The 18117-nt window shown below is 35.7% G+C and overlaps 1 protein-coding gene across 1 annotated transcript in view; it reads right to left on the bottom strand.

The window, feature by feature from the left end:
* The window catches only part of LOC150097230 (uncharacterized), a 69962-nt gene extending 56408 nt beyond the window's left edge, over nt 1-13554 (bottom strand). Inside the window, 1 exon segment of the mRNA XM_090407624.1 lies at nt 13183-13554. Coding sequence (XP_090263750.1) covers nt 13183-13554 — 372 coding nt within the window.
* Nucleotides 13555-18117: the final 4563 nt, after the last annotated feature.

The raw sequence follows: 18117 nt of genomic DNA, 5'->3' as shown, positions 1-18117 counted from the left end.
TTTAATTTAGTAATGGATTTCTTTGCTATTTCATTCAAATATCCAAATTAATTTGATTGTCTGCTGTAGTTTATTTCTCTTCTATCACAGAGATGAGATTTTAAGAAGGAAACGAAAGGGCATTTATCGGAACTCATTTCAAAAGACAGACATAAAAACACACGCGAAACGGCATTCACAGCAATGAGAAGTGTTTTTAAATGGGCTTAGAAGGTTCGTATTTTAATATTAAACAGAAGGTACTTAGTGTAGACTTTAGATTGTCCATGTACATGTGCATTTTTATGGCTCTACTTTTTATGAACATGCTTAAAAGAATAAAACCAACAGGTGAAGATTGAATGATGGAAATCAATTTATTATATCTTGAAAATGTAATTTGGGATGCTAATAATTAAAGCAAAATAGATGATACAAATGAAAGAATGAAAATCATTACATAAGCGTTTTTCAATAGAAGGCGGGTGAGTTAGCTGGTCTCGTACCCAGGATGTTATATTTTTCCCCTTAAAAAGTAGCCACTTTTCTTGCAAGACAGCCAGAGAATACACGCAACGTGGACTATACTTAACTGGTTAAGTATAGTCTACTAATTCTAAGAACCAGTGGTCTAAGAACCAGTTAACTTGCCTGTGATTTTCCCCTATCGAGTAAGGGAAAAATGATAAAAAGTTAACTGGATATAGAACGTTTAATGTCATGTCAAACCAAGTAATTTGGCATCTTTAAAACCTGATTACTACTCGGAGAGAGGCCACTTAAAGCTCTCTTCATTTTCTGCTATGGCCGTAATTTATGTGTTCTTGGGTAGGTTTGTATGTTTTGAGGGATGAAACACCAAAGTTTTCCACAGAAAAAAACCTCTCCACCAATATGAGAATGGATAAGTCACCTTCAGATGAAAATCCATGATAAAAATCTTAAGTCTTAGGCGGATTAGATATGTCTTCCGAGTCAAAGGGCATTGTTGATACCGAGTTAGCTACGGATGCTTATAACTAGATATAGAATTAATTGGAAAAAAAAAAGATATTCAGGGCAGGGTTAAAAAAAATAAAATAAAAAGATGTTATTTTATGTTTATCCCAGACAAGAAAATTCGAGAAACTAGTGTACAAGAATGTAATTTAAATTTTGGGAAAGAAAAATTTATAACGGAAACTGAAGAACTCGTAAACAGAAATCAATAACAAAATATTAAGAAGGGTATGTGATTCTTTATATTTAATTTTTTTAATCATATAATTATCTAATATTCATGTAAAATTCTATTTTTTTAGAATATGTAATACATAAAGCAATTTAAATAATATATGATGAAAGAAAAATACAATAAAAATAATATGAAATAAAAATATATTTTTCAAATAGGTTTTGCAAAAAAAAAAAAAATATCCAAAATTAGTTCAGTATAAAACAATAAAAATCAGAAATACGTAGATTTATTCATTTGCACTTTAAAATATTCCCTTATTAGATAGGCATGTTTTCTGTTCTTTTTTAACCTTATTTACTTTTTCTAGGTGAAATGGGCATTGCTCATTTCTTTACTTTAACTATACTTAACTTTAGTGAAATGTGCATTGCTCATTTCACTAAAATGCATCGACAAGTTTCTCTTCAGTGGTCTCTCTCTCTCTCTCTCTCTCTCTTTCTCTTTCTCTCTCTCTCTCTCTCTGAGAGAGACAATTTGCTTCTGGCCTTAAACAACTAACTGACCTACAAGACAAAAGGCGATTTATTGCTATGACAACGTAGTCGGCTTCCGGTACTACCTGCATCTAATCACAGATCTTATCCCAGAGTAAACAGAGAACGAAAACACGACGGGATTAGACACTTCATGTTTGAAAGAGACTTTCCGTAATGTTTGAATTGAAACATTCCCTCGAAGGATTATATTGGACAGTGGCATATTCAGGAATCACTTAAAAAGTTCCTTGAAGAAACCACCCTTTCTTTTTTAATTCGAATTTTTGGGTTGTTATTCCTCTCATCGAACAGTAGTAAACAAGTGCACGGTTGGCCATTTTCATGTATTGATTTTTCAACAAAAAAAGGTAAATGCCCTTCTTAAGGATAAATGTTTCCATGCTTCTCAAACTGCTTCCACACAGGATGAGGAACACCGATTTTTGTATATAGATCTGAGAATCTTGTAGTCTTTGACCTTAATAGTAGCAAGCTATTTCGTTTAGAGAATGTAGTGGATAACATTCTCAAGCATGTCTGATAGCATAAAGATTTTTTATGTTCTCGTCTTCAAGTCATTATTACGAGTCTTCTGACATGTGAATTTACGTTTTCTTTCTGATCTCAGTAAGGGTCAGCAATCTGTTAAGAAACCTAAATAAATATGTAAATCCGTCTATAAAGACCACGTTCGGTCTTTTCCTATAAATAACTTTTAAGGGAAAGGTCACTACCTATATTCTAGGTAGTGACCTTTCCCTTAAATTCAGAGAATTATACAGTTCCTTCATGTGGACTGTATATGTCCATTCAGTGGCAAACTCAGGATTTAATCTTCGGGGGGGGGGAGAGTTGAGTAGATGATTTAAGAATTCATACTACGCATCGCATACGACCTATGACTGAGCATCCGCAATGATCGCTAATTCATAAGTAGAAATAGAAGACAAGACACCACATAAATAAAAAGAATTTTAATTAGGAAAAGATTTTTGGAAATTTTTCTAGTGTTTTTTTCTTTTCGTAAGCGACCAAGAGTTCGCTTACGAAAAATAAACAGCTCCGACACTTCCTTAGTACTGAACGAGAGCTTTTGTTCTCTTAAGGTTTCTGCCTGGTCTCTGAGGAGAACCAACCAGCTTGAAACAGCTGTCAGGCCAGTGAAGCCTTATCAAAATGGACCAATACCAGGCACAAATATGGACGCTTGGGCAAGCGATCGTGTCCCCAATAAGGACCGCGCTAGGCCAACTCGTAAATGCGGGCGAGTGTATTCCTATATGCGCTAGGGTCAAATTTCGTACGAAACTTTCATAGTTTCTGCATTCGGTTTTGAAATAATGCTGGATTTAATATCTACTTGATTTATATAATTTTGCATCGCCGAAATGAAGCCTTTTGGCTCTTTATTTAAGTATTGATTCCATAATGTTGTGCATTATGGAATACTAGATCAACTCAATGTGAATGTATACTTCAGTTTATTCATGTTTGTGTAAACTAATGGTGAAATTAATAATATATTTTCAGAGAGGAAAAGCCATACTACCTATTTATAAAGATCGGCTAATTAAGCGTAACAGATGAGTCGCGTAGTGTGAGGTTCAATTGTTACATTCTCTCACTCTGCAAGGCAAGGCCAATTTTCGTTCTTCGTACTGACATGGAATTAAGAGAAGAATGTTTGCACTTGTATTATCTAACATGATAACTCTCGTTTCTGGTATTCTGTTACACATAAGTAATGTAGCTTGAATGAAAATAATAGAACTCATACGCTTTCAGACAGTGTTAAGGTTTAGAATCAGGAGATGGCGGCAGCTATCTGCCACTTTCTCATTACGATACCTTCATGATCCTCGGTATCTATGGGCTTTGCTCTCACTGATGGCTACGAGTGGCTACCCACCGATTTGCAAGAAGTTAGGCCTAAAAGAACACCATTTAATTCCTTTGAAAAAAAAAAAATAAAATAACGTTCTAGGAGCTTATTTTAAACATTACATTTGGTCGTTGAAGCTCTGCTTTAACGCTTTTACTGCTTTAAAAAAAAAAAAACAGCTAACGCCTTTTATTCTCGTATAGGGAGTAGGCGAGGCTGTTCTAGTCCTCCACTGGTACGCAATCAGAGATAGATGGCCCAAGGCTATGACTAATTAAACGGCATGCAGTCAAGAGGCGTTTCAACAAGTTCCGCCATCTCTTGGTCCCTAACCCTAACACAATATATTTAATGTCTGAAATAATGTGGGTTCTACGGTCGATTTTCTTGAGTTTACGGGACGAAAAACCCGAGTTCCCGGAAGAAAAAACCTGCTTACCAATGCCAGAGATCGACTAACTCGGAACCTGTCGCAAAAAGGCTTAGAAAAATTTCATCTAGTCGCCGACTAGATTCGAAACCAAGAAGTCTTCCTTCGTGCGGTCAAGCGCTCTGGTGTGTAAACCCGACATCCACTGAGCTACACAATGTATAAGAGGGAGGAAAAAAATGGTGTATTAAAACTTTCCTGGCATCTGAGCACCAAGAACATAGTATATAGTTTGAAAACATCAAAACTTCACCTTAGTAAAGTAATAAAATATCCAGTTTACACATTTAAGTATTCTCCACAAGAAACCATTAAAAAAAATCCAGTGGTGAAGAAAAAAATTCAACAGTAATCTTGACAAAGCCTTATTAGATGCAATATCACTGAAACAGCCTGTACATTTAAGTAAAAACAAAAACCTCTAATGTGAAACCAACTGGATAATCACAAAAAGTAGAACTAACAGGTTAATTTTGAGTTCATGGCATTTTCCTTATTTAATTACAACAGTGGAGACAGTTACTATTTCAAAATCATGTGTGCCTAAACTATATTTCTGATGATACTACATAAAAATAACAAACTACACAACCCTAATTATGATTAATAACGGAATTGTTCGACAAGTTCCATCTTTTAGAAGAGAACTCAAGAGTAAATAACCAAACTTACCATACAATAAGCAACAACCATAAATGAACATATTAGAATATTATATGTTACATTAAATGCATGGAAATGTTCATCACTGAGCTACACAGGCTTTACGTAAAAAAATAATAAAATAAAATAAAAATACGGTAAAATAAATTAAGTTAAGGGGGGGGGGGAATAGTAAATCCCGTATTATTTTATAGCCGGGTACGAAACTCGGAGATCGAAATCCATCGAAATCTAAGAGTTTCATGCCGAAGAACTATCGGCGAGTCCAAGTGTAAGTCATCACTTGGGTAGTACAACACTAGGGCAACTCGGAGCAAAGGTGGAGCAAGTCCCGCAACTATCCTTAATATTTTCTCATAATGTAAAACGCAGCTCCTAAGAGATGTATTACTGTTTTACATTATCAGGAGAGGTCACTACTCAGACCGGTTTCGACCTTTATTGAGGTCTCACCAGTGAGTAGGTGGACCTGGAATATCAAGGTTTAAGTGAACCGAACTTACATATACCCTTACTAACGAATTGCCAGACTGGTGTACTCATATATTATTATTACTACGATAAAGAACCAAGAGGCTATTTTTTTCCGGCGACATAAATTATAATTTATGTCGCCGGAAAAAATAGTCTCTTGGCTCTTTATCGGAAAAATAAATTTTTAAAAAATATACTAAAAAATGCTTAGGTCGCCTAAGTACTAACATGTTATCGATTTACAAAATTTCATGGGTAGGCGTTATATAAAAACAACTTACATGTTAAACCTTACGTTAGTACTTTGGCCACCTACGTATTTTAGTATTTTTTTAAATTTATTTTTTCGTATTTTTATTTTTATTTTATCGTAGGCGATCGTACTGCACAATAGTTTGTACTCACTACATTCTTCTTTTCATTATCTTTTTTTATTCCGTTTTTCTCTATCTCTCTTTCTATTGATCTCTTTCTTTCTGTTTATTAAATTTCTATTTATAAGATTTTTCTGTTCTTGATAATCTTACAAATATCACTAATTGTACCTATTTCTGTAAACTCAAGTGAGTACAATTTTTTTAAAGTTATGAATGGAACTAAAAGAATAAAAACCAAAGGTGTCAAATTAAGTTTTTTTTTTTTTTTTTTTTTTTTTTTTTTAACTGCATACATATTTACGTCCTCCAAACATTTTTCTGTGTTCTAATCTAAAACTAATTGCGTCGATTTTTGTTCATCTTAATTGAGCTTTGTAAAAACTGTACGCAAAAGAGTGACAAGGAAATTATGTTTATTATCAGTCTGTGCACTATCCCCGTCGGAAAGAATTTTTTTTTTTTTTACTCCTTCTCCCATCTCCACGAGAATTTATGAGAGAAATAAGCAAAGGCCGCAGCGCTACAAAATACAGAGAGAAATTACAAAATGCGTATTTTCTTCGCCCGGGTTGAGACAGCTGACAAATGCCCTGGCATAAACGCTACTCACGAAGCAGGGGGATAGGTAGAAATAATGTATTAGTAGACATGCACGGGATGGGTCGCACACAACCACTACTGATGATGTGTATTTTTCTTCATCTGCACCCCATTATTTCGGAGACGCTCTCATGATGGCGACGATGTAAGAACGTGAGTCATCTCTCTAAGCGAACGATACTTTGCCTGGTGTCGTGTTGTATTTCGACGAAAATGGCTGCCATCCATCATTTAGATAAACAGATGGATGCAGCGCATAATTTCATCCGGGTAACAGCACGCTCAATGCCCAGCTGTAAACTGATTGTCATTTTTGATTGCCTTTAGTTTTTATTAAAACTAAAAGCAATCGCCCAATGTGAATTGCCTCGAAGCTCTTTAAGTAATCTGAGAATGCATTGCTTATAAATAGCGCCTTATCTAGATGTCAGATCTTTGGTAGGGACGGTCTTAAGGATATCTAACAAATATCACCTCTTCGGGATATAGAAAAAAAAGTGCAATAATCATAAGCGTCTGTGTAGATAACAGAAATATACGTAATGAAGTGCACCTGAAAATAGAACGAATAAATACGTGCTGATAATAGACAGCAACATGGAAGTTATAAAGGAGGCAGGACTGTTTGGTGTGTTACACTGTCGCCTATATAAGGAAGAAGGGTTACATGTGCATCAAGTAGGTTAATATAGGACATGATTATACAGGAAAAGAAACATAGAATGTAGATAGAAGAATCATGTAGTGTTATCTTAAGGAAGAATAATATGAAATCTGAAATAAAGTGAACATCAATTGTAGGGGATACGATTGTAGTGTTCTAGATTGTAGAGATTGTAGTGTTCTGTGATAGACTGTTACGACACAATGCAGACAGAACAAAAAAAGAAATGTTAGAGTGCAATGTAGACAGAACAAGGTGGAAGCATTAAAATACAAACTAGCCTAAAATAACAAAGTGCAATGGAGACAGAAACAAACGGTTGAGTAGTAGAACAGAATAATAAACAAAAGAAGAAGACAGTGTACACATTTAGATAGAACAAGACGAGAGTATACTATATAAACAGAACAGGACAGAGCAGTACAAATACTGTATGTAGATATGAAAAAGAAAGTCGTTAAAATACAGAGTATAGTAGAATGGATTATGATAATAGAAGGAACAAAGATAAGTGTGTGCTGCAACATAATTGCTAATAATGAAGAGAAAACAAATAAGATATGTTAGATTACAGAAAGAAAGAAAGAATGAAGATGGAGTATTGTATAGGCAAAATATGATTACTGTATTACAATTTTGATAAAACATGGATGGAGATACAATGTATACACAGAAGCAAACATGTCTAATATCAAGTTCTGACAGCTAAGAAGATTGAAGTACCTTAATATAGAAACAAATACCCATTGCGTATTCTGGTATGCAGGGAAAATAACTGGTGTTGTAACACATATTTTCTACCACATATACAAAAACTAATAGTGTTATATAAATGAAGGGATCGATTTAATCGATTATTTTATCATCATTTAAAGGAAAAAAACATTCAACTAGTTTAATAGCATTGTTGAACCAAAAAGATGATTGAATGTAGATATTTTTGTCTCCATTCAACATCTTTGGTCCAGATATATTTGGACCAAGATGCCAAGGTTTAAAAAAGTTTATTTGTTATCGTTCGCAGCATCCATCTTTGTTATTATATAGAATTGTGTGACCTGATATCATTTTGATTTAAAATTATATCGTTTCGTTTTCGATTTAGTATCAAAATGAAATGTAACTGAGTAAGCATTCCCAACACTTCATGAGTGCGAATTTGATGATTAATATAGTTATACTCATATATATAAATAATGGTGTAGGAATAATTTTTTAAAAAAAATCAAAATATTTTAATTTTAAAGCAAAATTTATCATAGTTCTTATAAATACTACTTTATATTAAAAATTTAAAATACAGTTTATAAGAATTAAATTTAAAAATAGGAGTTATTTACTTCAAACCTTATCTATGAAGATGTTATTTCATTTCGTAATTTAATTATAATTATTGCAGTTGTTTCTTAACAACTAATCTTTTCGTTCAGTAATTTCGCACCTAAATTTCTGGTGGCATTGTCCTGTTGAAACGTATTATGAGGTTCAGTATAAAAATAAATCCACACGTGGTTTTCTAAAGTGTCCGTGATGGCATAATACGATGTATCATCGTATTAGTAATGTTGTTGTCACTGCACTGGAAACAAATACTTATTATTACAGTAGTCCCCTCTTATCCACGGTTTCATTTATCCGCGGTCAACCCCATCCGAAAATATTAACGTACGAAAGGTCAACTTACGAAACTTTCATAGGCTGTACAAACATTCGGTTTAGAAATAATGTTGGATCTAATATCGACTTTGCCTATGTAATTTTACATCGCCGAAATGAAGCTGGATGGCTGGCTCTTTCTTTTAGTAATAGGCAGTTGAGCTGATCTCATAGATAGTCCAACCCAGGGCAACTCGTTGCAAAGGTGGAGAAAGCTACACACATGATGAGGTTGCTAAGATTCCATTCACATTCTAACTTTATTACAGTATGTTGTCATAATTGTTCTATTTTATTATTAGTGATTGTTCTTAATCTCTTACTTGTTCCTACTCTTACTTAATCTCTAACTTTTAAATTAAATTTTATCATAGGTATGTATGTATAAGAAAATACATAGGTATATAGGTTTTGGTACTATTCGTGGGTTCAGGAATCCGCGGGGTATCTTGGAACGTATCCCCCCCGCGGATAAGGGTGAGGAGATTACTGTTTTGTTATTATTACGTAACAGTCCCAAGGAGTGCAATGACTCATCGTGGGAGGGCACTCCACATAATACAGCACACATGTGTACGATGCTATCCTCCTTCTACAAACAAATGTTCCTATCTACCATGTACAGTCAACCAACACTACTTTGTCTATAGATTGCGTGTGTTCTATGCCGCATGTATCTGTATGCTGGATAAAATCCAAGTTTCCTGAAGGAATAACCCTGTACATATCAAGTTTATTGCAATTATCTTGCCTGTTTCTGTTTACTAATATCTTAGAGACGCATCCATCTTTGTTATTATTTAGAATTGTGTGATCTAATATCGTTTTGATTTAAAATTATATCGTTTTTGAATTAATATCAATATCAAAATTTAACCAAATATGCATTCTCAACACCTTATGAGTATGAGTAGACTGACAATACTGTAATTTTAGTAACACTAGTAACATTACTGGCTTAACGGGTGAAGCAAAAGCTTTTCATATTCCCGGCTATCTTAATAGAGACTGTGAGTAGAAAGAGTTTATGAGCTAATTGCTCGCCCTCAGCAGGCTAGGAGATTAATCCTCAGTGAGGGGTTTGAGGATGGCTTTAGGTCTTTTGTGCTTCGAGTAGTCCATAGCATCATAGTCAGCAGCCAGTTGGATCAGTCTGTTAGGGTGCACAGTTGCCTTTGAAAAGAATTTGGTTGCTATAGTCTGCATGAAGGTGTAGATATAGGGGACCTCCGTGTCCCGGTGCAGTCGGACAGTTCGGACGAACCATGGAGCGCCCAGGATCATTCTGAGACACTTGTTCTGAATGCGTTGTAATTTAATGATATTTGAGTTTGAAGTATGGCTCCAGGCAGGTGAGGCATAGGTGAGTATTGGACGAACCATCAGTTTATATATGAGAAGTTTGATTCTGGTGCTCAGCTTACTGTTTCTGTTTATTAGCGGATAGAGCTGGGCTATGGTTTTTGACGTGTTTACACAGAGAGTCTTGATATGGGAGTTGAAAGTCAGTTTTCTGTCCATTACTACACCAAGATATTTGATCTCTGTTTTCCACTGAATTTTTGTGTTAAACAGGAGAATATCTTCATTAGGAAGCACTGATCTTCTAGAGAATAAGACGGCTACGCTCTTCTGAGGGTTCACCTGGAGTCGCCATTTGGCAAAATATTGTTCTATTTGTAGTAGGTTTTCTTGCAGTTTCTTGATGGCTAAATGAGGCTTTAATGATCTGGCCAATATCGCCGTGTCATCAGCGTAAAGAGCTTTAATTGAAGATAATGGGTTGTGTGGGATATCATGCAAGTATAAGGAGAATAAGATCGGTGCTAATAAGGATCCTTGTGGAACTCCAGCCAAGATGTGTTTCTGTGCAGACACTACTCCACTTAATCTCACTTGCATGCGCCTATCGCAGAGGTATGTCTTGATGAGTTGAATGATTCCGATTGGGACACCGGATGATATAAGCTTGTATAGCAAACCATAATGCCAAACCTTGTCAAATGCACTGGCTAAGTCTAGGAAAACAGCCCCAGTGCATTGACGCCAGTTAAAACCTGTAATGATATGTTCCACCAATCTGTGTATTTGTTGAGTGGTACTATGCAACTGTCTGAAGCCAAACTGCTCCTCAGGCAGGATGTTTAACTGGAGTACTGAATCTTGAAGCCTAGTAAGAATTACCTTCTCAGCAATTTTTCCGAGATTAGAGATGAGACTGATTGGTCTGTAATTTTGTGGCAGAGTGGGATCCTTTCCAGATTTATGAATTGGTATTATGTACGCCAGTTTCCAGTAGGAAGGGAAATACTTGTAGTGAAGTATGGAGTTGATTGTGTTTGCTAAATGAACAATAGCTTTGCGAGGTAGAAGTTTTATAACTTTGTTGGAGATGCCGTCGGGTCCAGGAGCCTTTTTATTTTTGAATTTCTGAACAATAGCATATATTTCAGCAGGCGAGGTGGGTGTGATTTGAGTGGATTGTGTGGGAGCAGAATTGAGCGAATATCTGACATTACGGTGTATCTTGTAAATATGACTAATGTCAAGGTGGTCGTAGGCAGGTTTGCACTGTTTTTCAAGATGATTTGCTATTGCCTCGGCTTTTTCAGCATCAGTGTGGATGAGGCCTAAATCTGTTTGTAGAGGGGGAAGAGGTTTGTTTTTGTTCTTGATCTTACGGATAAGATTCCATACAGAGTGGTTATCAGTGGAGATGGAGGTCAGTTTTTCTTCCCAGAGTTGAGATCTATGAGTTGCGAGTGCATCTCTCACTGCAGAATTTAACCTATTTAAGATCCGCTTGTCTTGTGGTGCCCTAGTGTTGTGGTATCTTTTCCTAGCCCTGTTTTTTTCCCTAATCAGATTCATAATATCTTCGGGCAGATGGTTGGGTTTGTGGGTAGTTACAGGGGTAGTAACTGCTGCACAGGCTGCTGTGATCTGTTCTGTTAGATTTTTGACAGCTATCTCAATTTCCTCTTTTGATTTAATGATGGGAACAGGACCAATATATTTTGGAAGCATCTTGGAGAGCCTTTCCCAGGGAATAAATGAGTGAGGGGGTGGAGATAATTTTTCAAGATTTCCTAATTTTAATCGTATTGGGTTATGATCTGATGATAAATCATTGATTGTCATTAAATTGTATTGGAGTCTAATGTGCTGCAGTATGGCAATGTCCAATACATCAGCCCTACCATAAGTGTTGTGATGGGTGGGATCAGCAGGGCCTATTACGTGAAGGTTGTTGAAATCAGCATAGTTCTGTAGTATCTGTCCATTTTTGTTAGTGGAGTGGCTATTCCAGGTAGGATGTTTGGCATTTAGATCCCCTGCCACAATGGTAGGCTCTCCAGTATCAAATATGGCATTCAAGTCAGAAGATAGTAATGATTTTTGTGGTGGATGGTATGCTGCAAAAATTTTTAATTTGCCTACTGAGCTCGTGAGAATCTCAATGCCAGTGACCTCAAGAGTGGAGGTAGGAGGAAGGTTTATGGAGTGATGTGAGATAAAGTTCTTGATGAAAATTGCTGTGCCTCCACCTCTGTGGGTTGATCTGTCAGTTCTATATGATTGATATCCGTAGATTTTGGGATTGTCTGCTGGTCTTAGATGTGTTTCGTTTAGTAATAGAACATCTGGCCGATGCCTATGGACAAAATTTTTAAGTTCTAGGATCTTATTTCTTAAGCCGTTGGCATTCCAGGCTATTATCTCTAAGGATTCTGGTTTTAATTTTTTACTGTTCATTAGTGAGCGCTGAAATGATGACTTGGGTGTCTTTGAGGAATCTGTTAGTAGAACTTTGTGAAGGATTAGATCTGCTGAAATCTAATAGCATATTTGCCAGGGACGCGGTGATGATAGCTGTCAAATTTGGGCGTGAAGCTGGCTGTTCTAGGGATGTCTGTTTAGGGCGGGTTACATCCGCATATGACCTGGACTGCCTTTTTAGAGTTGTTTTTTGAGGGAACTCAGTTTTCGGCAGATGGGCTTCTGAATCTTTATTCTGAACTTTAGGAGACTGTGAAGTAGCTGCAGATGTAGGTGAGCTAATGGAAGGAGAGAATGTTCCCTCTTCTGACCTCCTATTACGTGGATTATGTAAACATCCTTTGTAGTTGGATGTGTGAGGGCCGCCGCAATTGGCACATTTAGCCGGGGTAGATTTTGGTTTAGAGCAGGTGTTCGTTGGGTGACCAACCCCACACTTCAGACACTTGAACTCTGCCCTGCACATTTTCTGGGCATGCCCAAATTTTTGACATCTGTGGCATTGCCCAGTAGAAGCTCTCTTCCTTAACGGTTCTACCGAGATTTTCAATCCACAGATGGTTGTCAAGTCATATATGTGTTTGTGGGCTTGACTGATTTCGATCAGCACCAGTGGCATTGGAGTCTTGTCCCTCCTGGTCATTCTGCTGACCTTGATTGGTGGTAAATCATTCGAGTGCAGATCCGCAATGATTTCATCTATGGAGACATCCTCAGGTACGCCTCTGATTACAATCTTAAGATTTTTTTCGGAGCCGAGCGAATAAGTATGGTACTGGACCCCTCTAGAATTCGGTTCTGCTGTCAACCTACGGTAGTCTGAGACAGTGTTGGGGTGGATTTTGACACCATCTGTGATATTCTTTGCATTGTTGTACGAAATCTTTAGGTTGTACATCATGTTCTTTATTGTCATCCATTTTTTCTTCTCACGCAGAATAATCGGGGGGATCTTTTCCCTTGCGGAGGTAGGAGAGTCTGCAGCAGAGCCATCTTCTACTACAACATCCATTATTGGTGATTCAGAGGTCGCGGTTTTTCGCTTTTTGCTTGCGCGAACCTCCTGAAAATTAGCATCAGCATGGTCAGTGCGGGAATGATCATCAGCCGCCGCTGATTCCTCAGCAGCGCCGCCCTGAAGCAGTTCAAGAAGCTGAGCATCGTCAGCATCAACCTCTTGGATTTCATGAACTACTACCTTGCCAGGCCATTTTGTGTGGAGCAGATTTCCAATGTGCTTGAAAATGGCCAGGAGCTGTTTAAAGGTGAGGTCCTCGTACGGTACATCTGTGGTTGGATCCGCAAGTTGTTCTGCGGAGCAGTGCATGCTGTCCATTTCCACCGCACTATGGTAATAGACAGTTTCTATAACACAATGGCGATGCTGATGGCAGTAAGCCTAGCGTATCGCCGTTGTTTTAGAAAGAAAAGGTTAACTTACCTACTAGATAAAGCACTGAGGAAAATATGTGACTAATTATGGTAGCAAGCAATTAACTACTAACCCTAATGATTAAGCATAACTATAAATCGCTAAAAACATATCAAACCCGATTATAATTCACTATCAATAATACACGACACTGAACACTACAACACGAGCCGCCATCTTTTTTCATCTCATACTGTAATTTTATGAATTTGATGAATAATATAGTTATACTCATATATATAAATAATGGTGTGGGAATAATTTTTTAAAAAAATCAAAATATTTCAATTTTAACGCAAAATTTATCATAGTTCGTATAAATATTACTTTATATTAAATATTTAAATTACAGTTTATAAGAATTAAATTTTAAAAAGGCAGTTATTTACTAATATCTTTTAAAATATCCTTTAAAATAGCAGTTATTTACAAATAAGTTTATTGCAATTATCTTGCCTGTTTCTGTTTATTAATATCTTAGAGACATCGCAGAGTATAGGATTACATGTAAAATTTTATAGACTATTAAACTGAGAAATATACGCGTGCACCATCTTCGAACACAAAACAATAGAGAAAACACTGCAAAACCAGTGTCATTGTAAATCTTATAAATTGAAAACGATCGTAAGTGAATTAAATAAACTAATTATATATTGGTTGGAAAGAAAAGACCAACAAGGAATGCGTGACAGAGGCAGTTAAGAAAGAGGGCCTCAAACCACTTGGGGTGGGCTGAATTGGAGTGTTTCGAGTTACCAAGTGAAGCACCTTAATTACGTATTTTATTCTGATCCGATGAAACCCGAGTTTCGCATAAATTAAATACCACGATAATTATTATTTAATATTAATGTAAAGTAAATCAAAAATATAAAAGATTAGCATCTGTACAATTATTCTATATTATAAATCGTAGTTTTTTTTTTAATTAATAATGATTTTTATTTTGAAATTACGGCGTATTCACCGAATAATGACAAACTGGTTCAAAAAGTCCAACAACAAAGTCGTATTAAAAAGATTATAGTAATAATTAATTTTATTAACAAGAAGGAAAATTTATTTTGTTATTATATTCATGATACATAATTACTTTACTTAATTTGTTTCATTCAACTTTATAATAAAAGAAAAATTATTTCACTGTTTATTTTTCTTATTGTACCTTGTTTTCAGGTGTAACTCTCGAAATATTCAATTGAATCCAATTTTCATCAAAACGGATCTTCAGCTAAAAAGTTGCCGATCACTGGTCTATAATTTATTTTTCTTCTTCTTATGCCTGTGGGTAATATATAGCCTATATGAAAGTACACAGAACTGAATATTGCGAAATACTTAAAGAAATAATACGAAAGAAACGCTACGAAAACTATGTCATTAAATCAATAAAATTCATATATAAATAAAAGAAAATATTTAAGTAAAAAAATTATTATGTTGGATAATTCTGAAACGATTTTTAATTATATTTTTGATTACAATACTAGCAATTCCGGTTTCAGAAGTGAAATGTGCAAGAAAAAAGCGCCCCCTGGCAATACATGCCAATATTTAAAATAATAGTGGAATTCGTTGTCAAGAAAACCTTACGTCATATCCGTTTGGAGCGAACGAAACTTCTGCACTGCTTCACAAACACTGTCAGCAAATTAACTATGGGTCGGTGCTTTGATATTATTATTTTGAAACAAAGACGAATTGTTTTCACTCACCACACATTATAGAAAATTAACGTATAAGAACATATAGTGAAACATCCGCAAAACTGCGTCGTGATCTTCATAATTAGTAAAAACGACAATTACAAAAAAAAAAAAAAAAAAAAAATCTACTTCGAAGCTTCAAATTGCTGTCATTTATCTCAATTGTGTGGAAGGCAAATAAATGGAATCATTGCTAGAAGCAAATTGCCATAATTCTTAATCGCTTCAAACACCATACAAGATGCTTACGTATTTTTTTCCGTGTTTTCGAAGTACAATATTTTTGACTGTCAATAAACCAGTGTTATTTGTAAAATATTACCACGCGCACGACAAGTAATTGATCACAGCTCTAGTTGTACTTCGGTTCGGAGCACGTAGACATTTTGTTTTAACAAAATGAAACAAAAATAAATAATGTTCTTGGAGACATCATTTTTCATGGGACTTCCATTAAATAGCAGTTTTTATAGCAATCCTATTAAAGACTGAAAGGCATCGATAAAGTGATTTTGAAATTCTGTGAATAAATGAACGTTTTTATGGTGAGTGAATAAAATTCAGTTAACAATTAAACAAGCAATTTGAAAGCGTATACGAAAATTACTCGGAAATATTTTCTGTGGAATAAAAAAACCTACAGTATTTCTTATTTTTTAAAGGAGTGAGCAGATGACACTTATGCTTACTTTTAATTTTTAAGTAAAATCAGCTATAGCACATTAAAATAATTATATTTCTATATAATTTATATGTAACTATTATAATTGAAAAATATCACTTCTAATTTTGAATAGAACTTAAATATTTTTATCATTTAGTGTGTACAACAAACACACCATTTAAAATAAACTCACTGCTAATTTAAGTAATTTAGCCTCTACAGATAACGTGAATATGAAAAGTATTCTTGCTTCGCCCCTTTAAGCCAGTTCTTATAAGGACTATAAGGACATAGGTGTATCGGACCTTTGATTATGGTGAGATGCGGTGATTGATTCATTCAATCCAATACCCTTGGAGGGTAATGGATGGCAATGCTGTAGCCAATGAAGTTCTAACTGAGGCTCGGTTATTGCTGTTACCCTCCTGCCATGATCAGAGCTTTAATTGCTCAATCAATAACACCTTATTCCTACACTGTCCTCTGCAGATAACATGGAAGATGAAAAACATTCTTGCTTCTCCCCTTTAAGCCAGTCCTTATAAAGACTATAGGTGTATCCTTTAAATAAATAAGAATTTCAAATCCTCTTCTTCTGCAGCTTCTCCCACTTAAGTGGGGGGTCACTGTTGATGATGAGTCTCCTCCACACCTTCCTGTCTTGGGCTGTCACCACATCCAAGTTCTTCATCCTCAAGTCCTCTTATACCAGCTCCCTCCATCTCTTCTTTAGCCGCCCACGCTTCGGCCTTCCTTGCACATCCATCTGCATGACCCTTCTTCCCACATATTCGTTCTCCCTCCCTCCTCATCACATGACCAAACCGTCTCATCCGTCCCTGAACATAGTCATTTCTCAGACGATCCTTTCTGGTCACACCGCACATCCCCCCTAAGCATTCTCATCTCTGCTACTTCCATCCTGCTGATGTTATTTTCCCTCAGGGTCACAGTTTCTATAGCATATGTCATAGCTGGCCTCACTACTGTCCTATAGATTTTGCCTTTCAGATTGATCGGCACCCTCTTATCGCATAACACTCCAGCCATCTCCCTCCAGTTCCTCCAACCCGCTTGTATCCTGCATCCCACTTCCTTCTCAGCTCCTCCATCTTCTTCCACTGTTGAACCTAAGTATCTAAAGTCCCTCACCTTCCTGATGAGATCTGTCTCCTGTTCGCCGCCCACTGTGCAACACATATACTCTGTCGTACTTCTGCTCAGTCTCATACCTCTCTCTTCCAGTACTTTTTTCCATCTTTCCAGTTTCATAGGATTTCAAATCCTCTCTGAATTATTAATTCTCTTCATCCGCAGGGTGGCAGTGCATATATATATATACATATATATATATATATATATATATATATATATATATATATATATATATATATATATATAACAGTTATTCCTCAAAATAATTATTCTTGAAATACAATAAATAGATATCTTTCTATTTTATCTCACCTACACTTCCTTATAGGGCTGGAATGTTAAGAACCATATCTATTCCACTCTTTCCGAGAATAAAAATGAATTAAAAATAGGGGCTCAAAACCACATCATCAAATGGTGAATGAAATTGAGCTGGTTGCAGTCTTTCGAACCCAACAATAAATTATAGACTTCAGTTCTTTGGGTTAAAATCAAAACAACTGCATAAAAATAAGAATAACAACGAAAAATAAGAATCGAAGTCTAGACATCGCCAAACAATTTAAAGCAATAGGGAACATCTGATTGAACTTAACCATCATTGTACCAAAACAAGATATTGTATTACGTAGAATGACTGCAAAAACAATACCTAGCCACAGACGAACCTTATCCAATTATAAACTCATCGAAAACTTGCGAGCATTTTAAAAGATCATCAAAATAAGTTCACAACTTCAAATCTTGTTTGGAAATATTGCACGTTTCATCACTAACAGAGATTATGAAAACGAAAAAGGTTTTCGTTTCACCAACCTAACTTTAAAGTCATAAATGAAGCACTTATCAAAAATAAAAGAGTAAGTTTAATCCCCTATCTCGAAAAAGCTTTTAATATCTCAGATCAGCCATAGAATTGGACAACATTTTGTGTTGTTC

Source organism: Typopeltis vanoorti, chromosome 17 (genome assembly GCF_054136105.1).
Source record: "Typopeltis vanoorti isolate ZY-2024b chromosome 17, IOZ_Tvanoo_1.0, whole genome shotgun sequence".
NCBI classification, from domain to species: domain Eukaryota; kingdom Metazoa; phylum Arthropoda; class Arachnida; order Uropygi; family Thelyphonidae; genus Typopeltis; species Typopeltis vanoorti.
The sequence above is the reverse complement of the archived record's forward strand: the minus strand, read 5'-3'. Positions and strand labels throughout refer to the sequence as shown.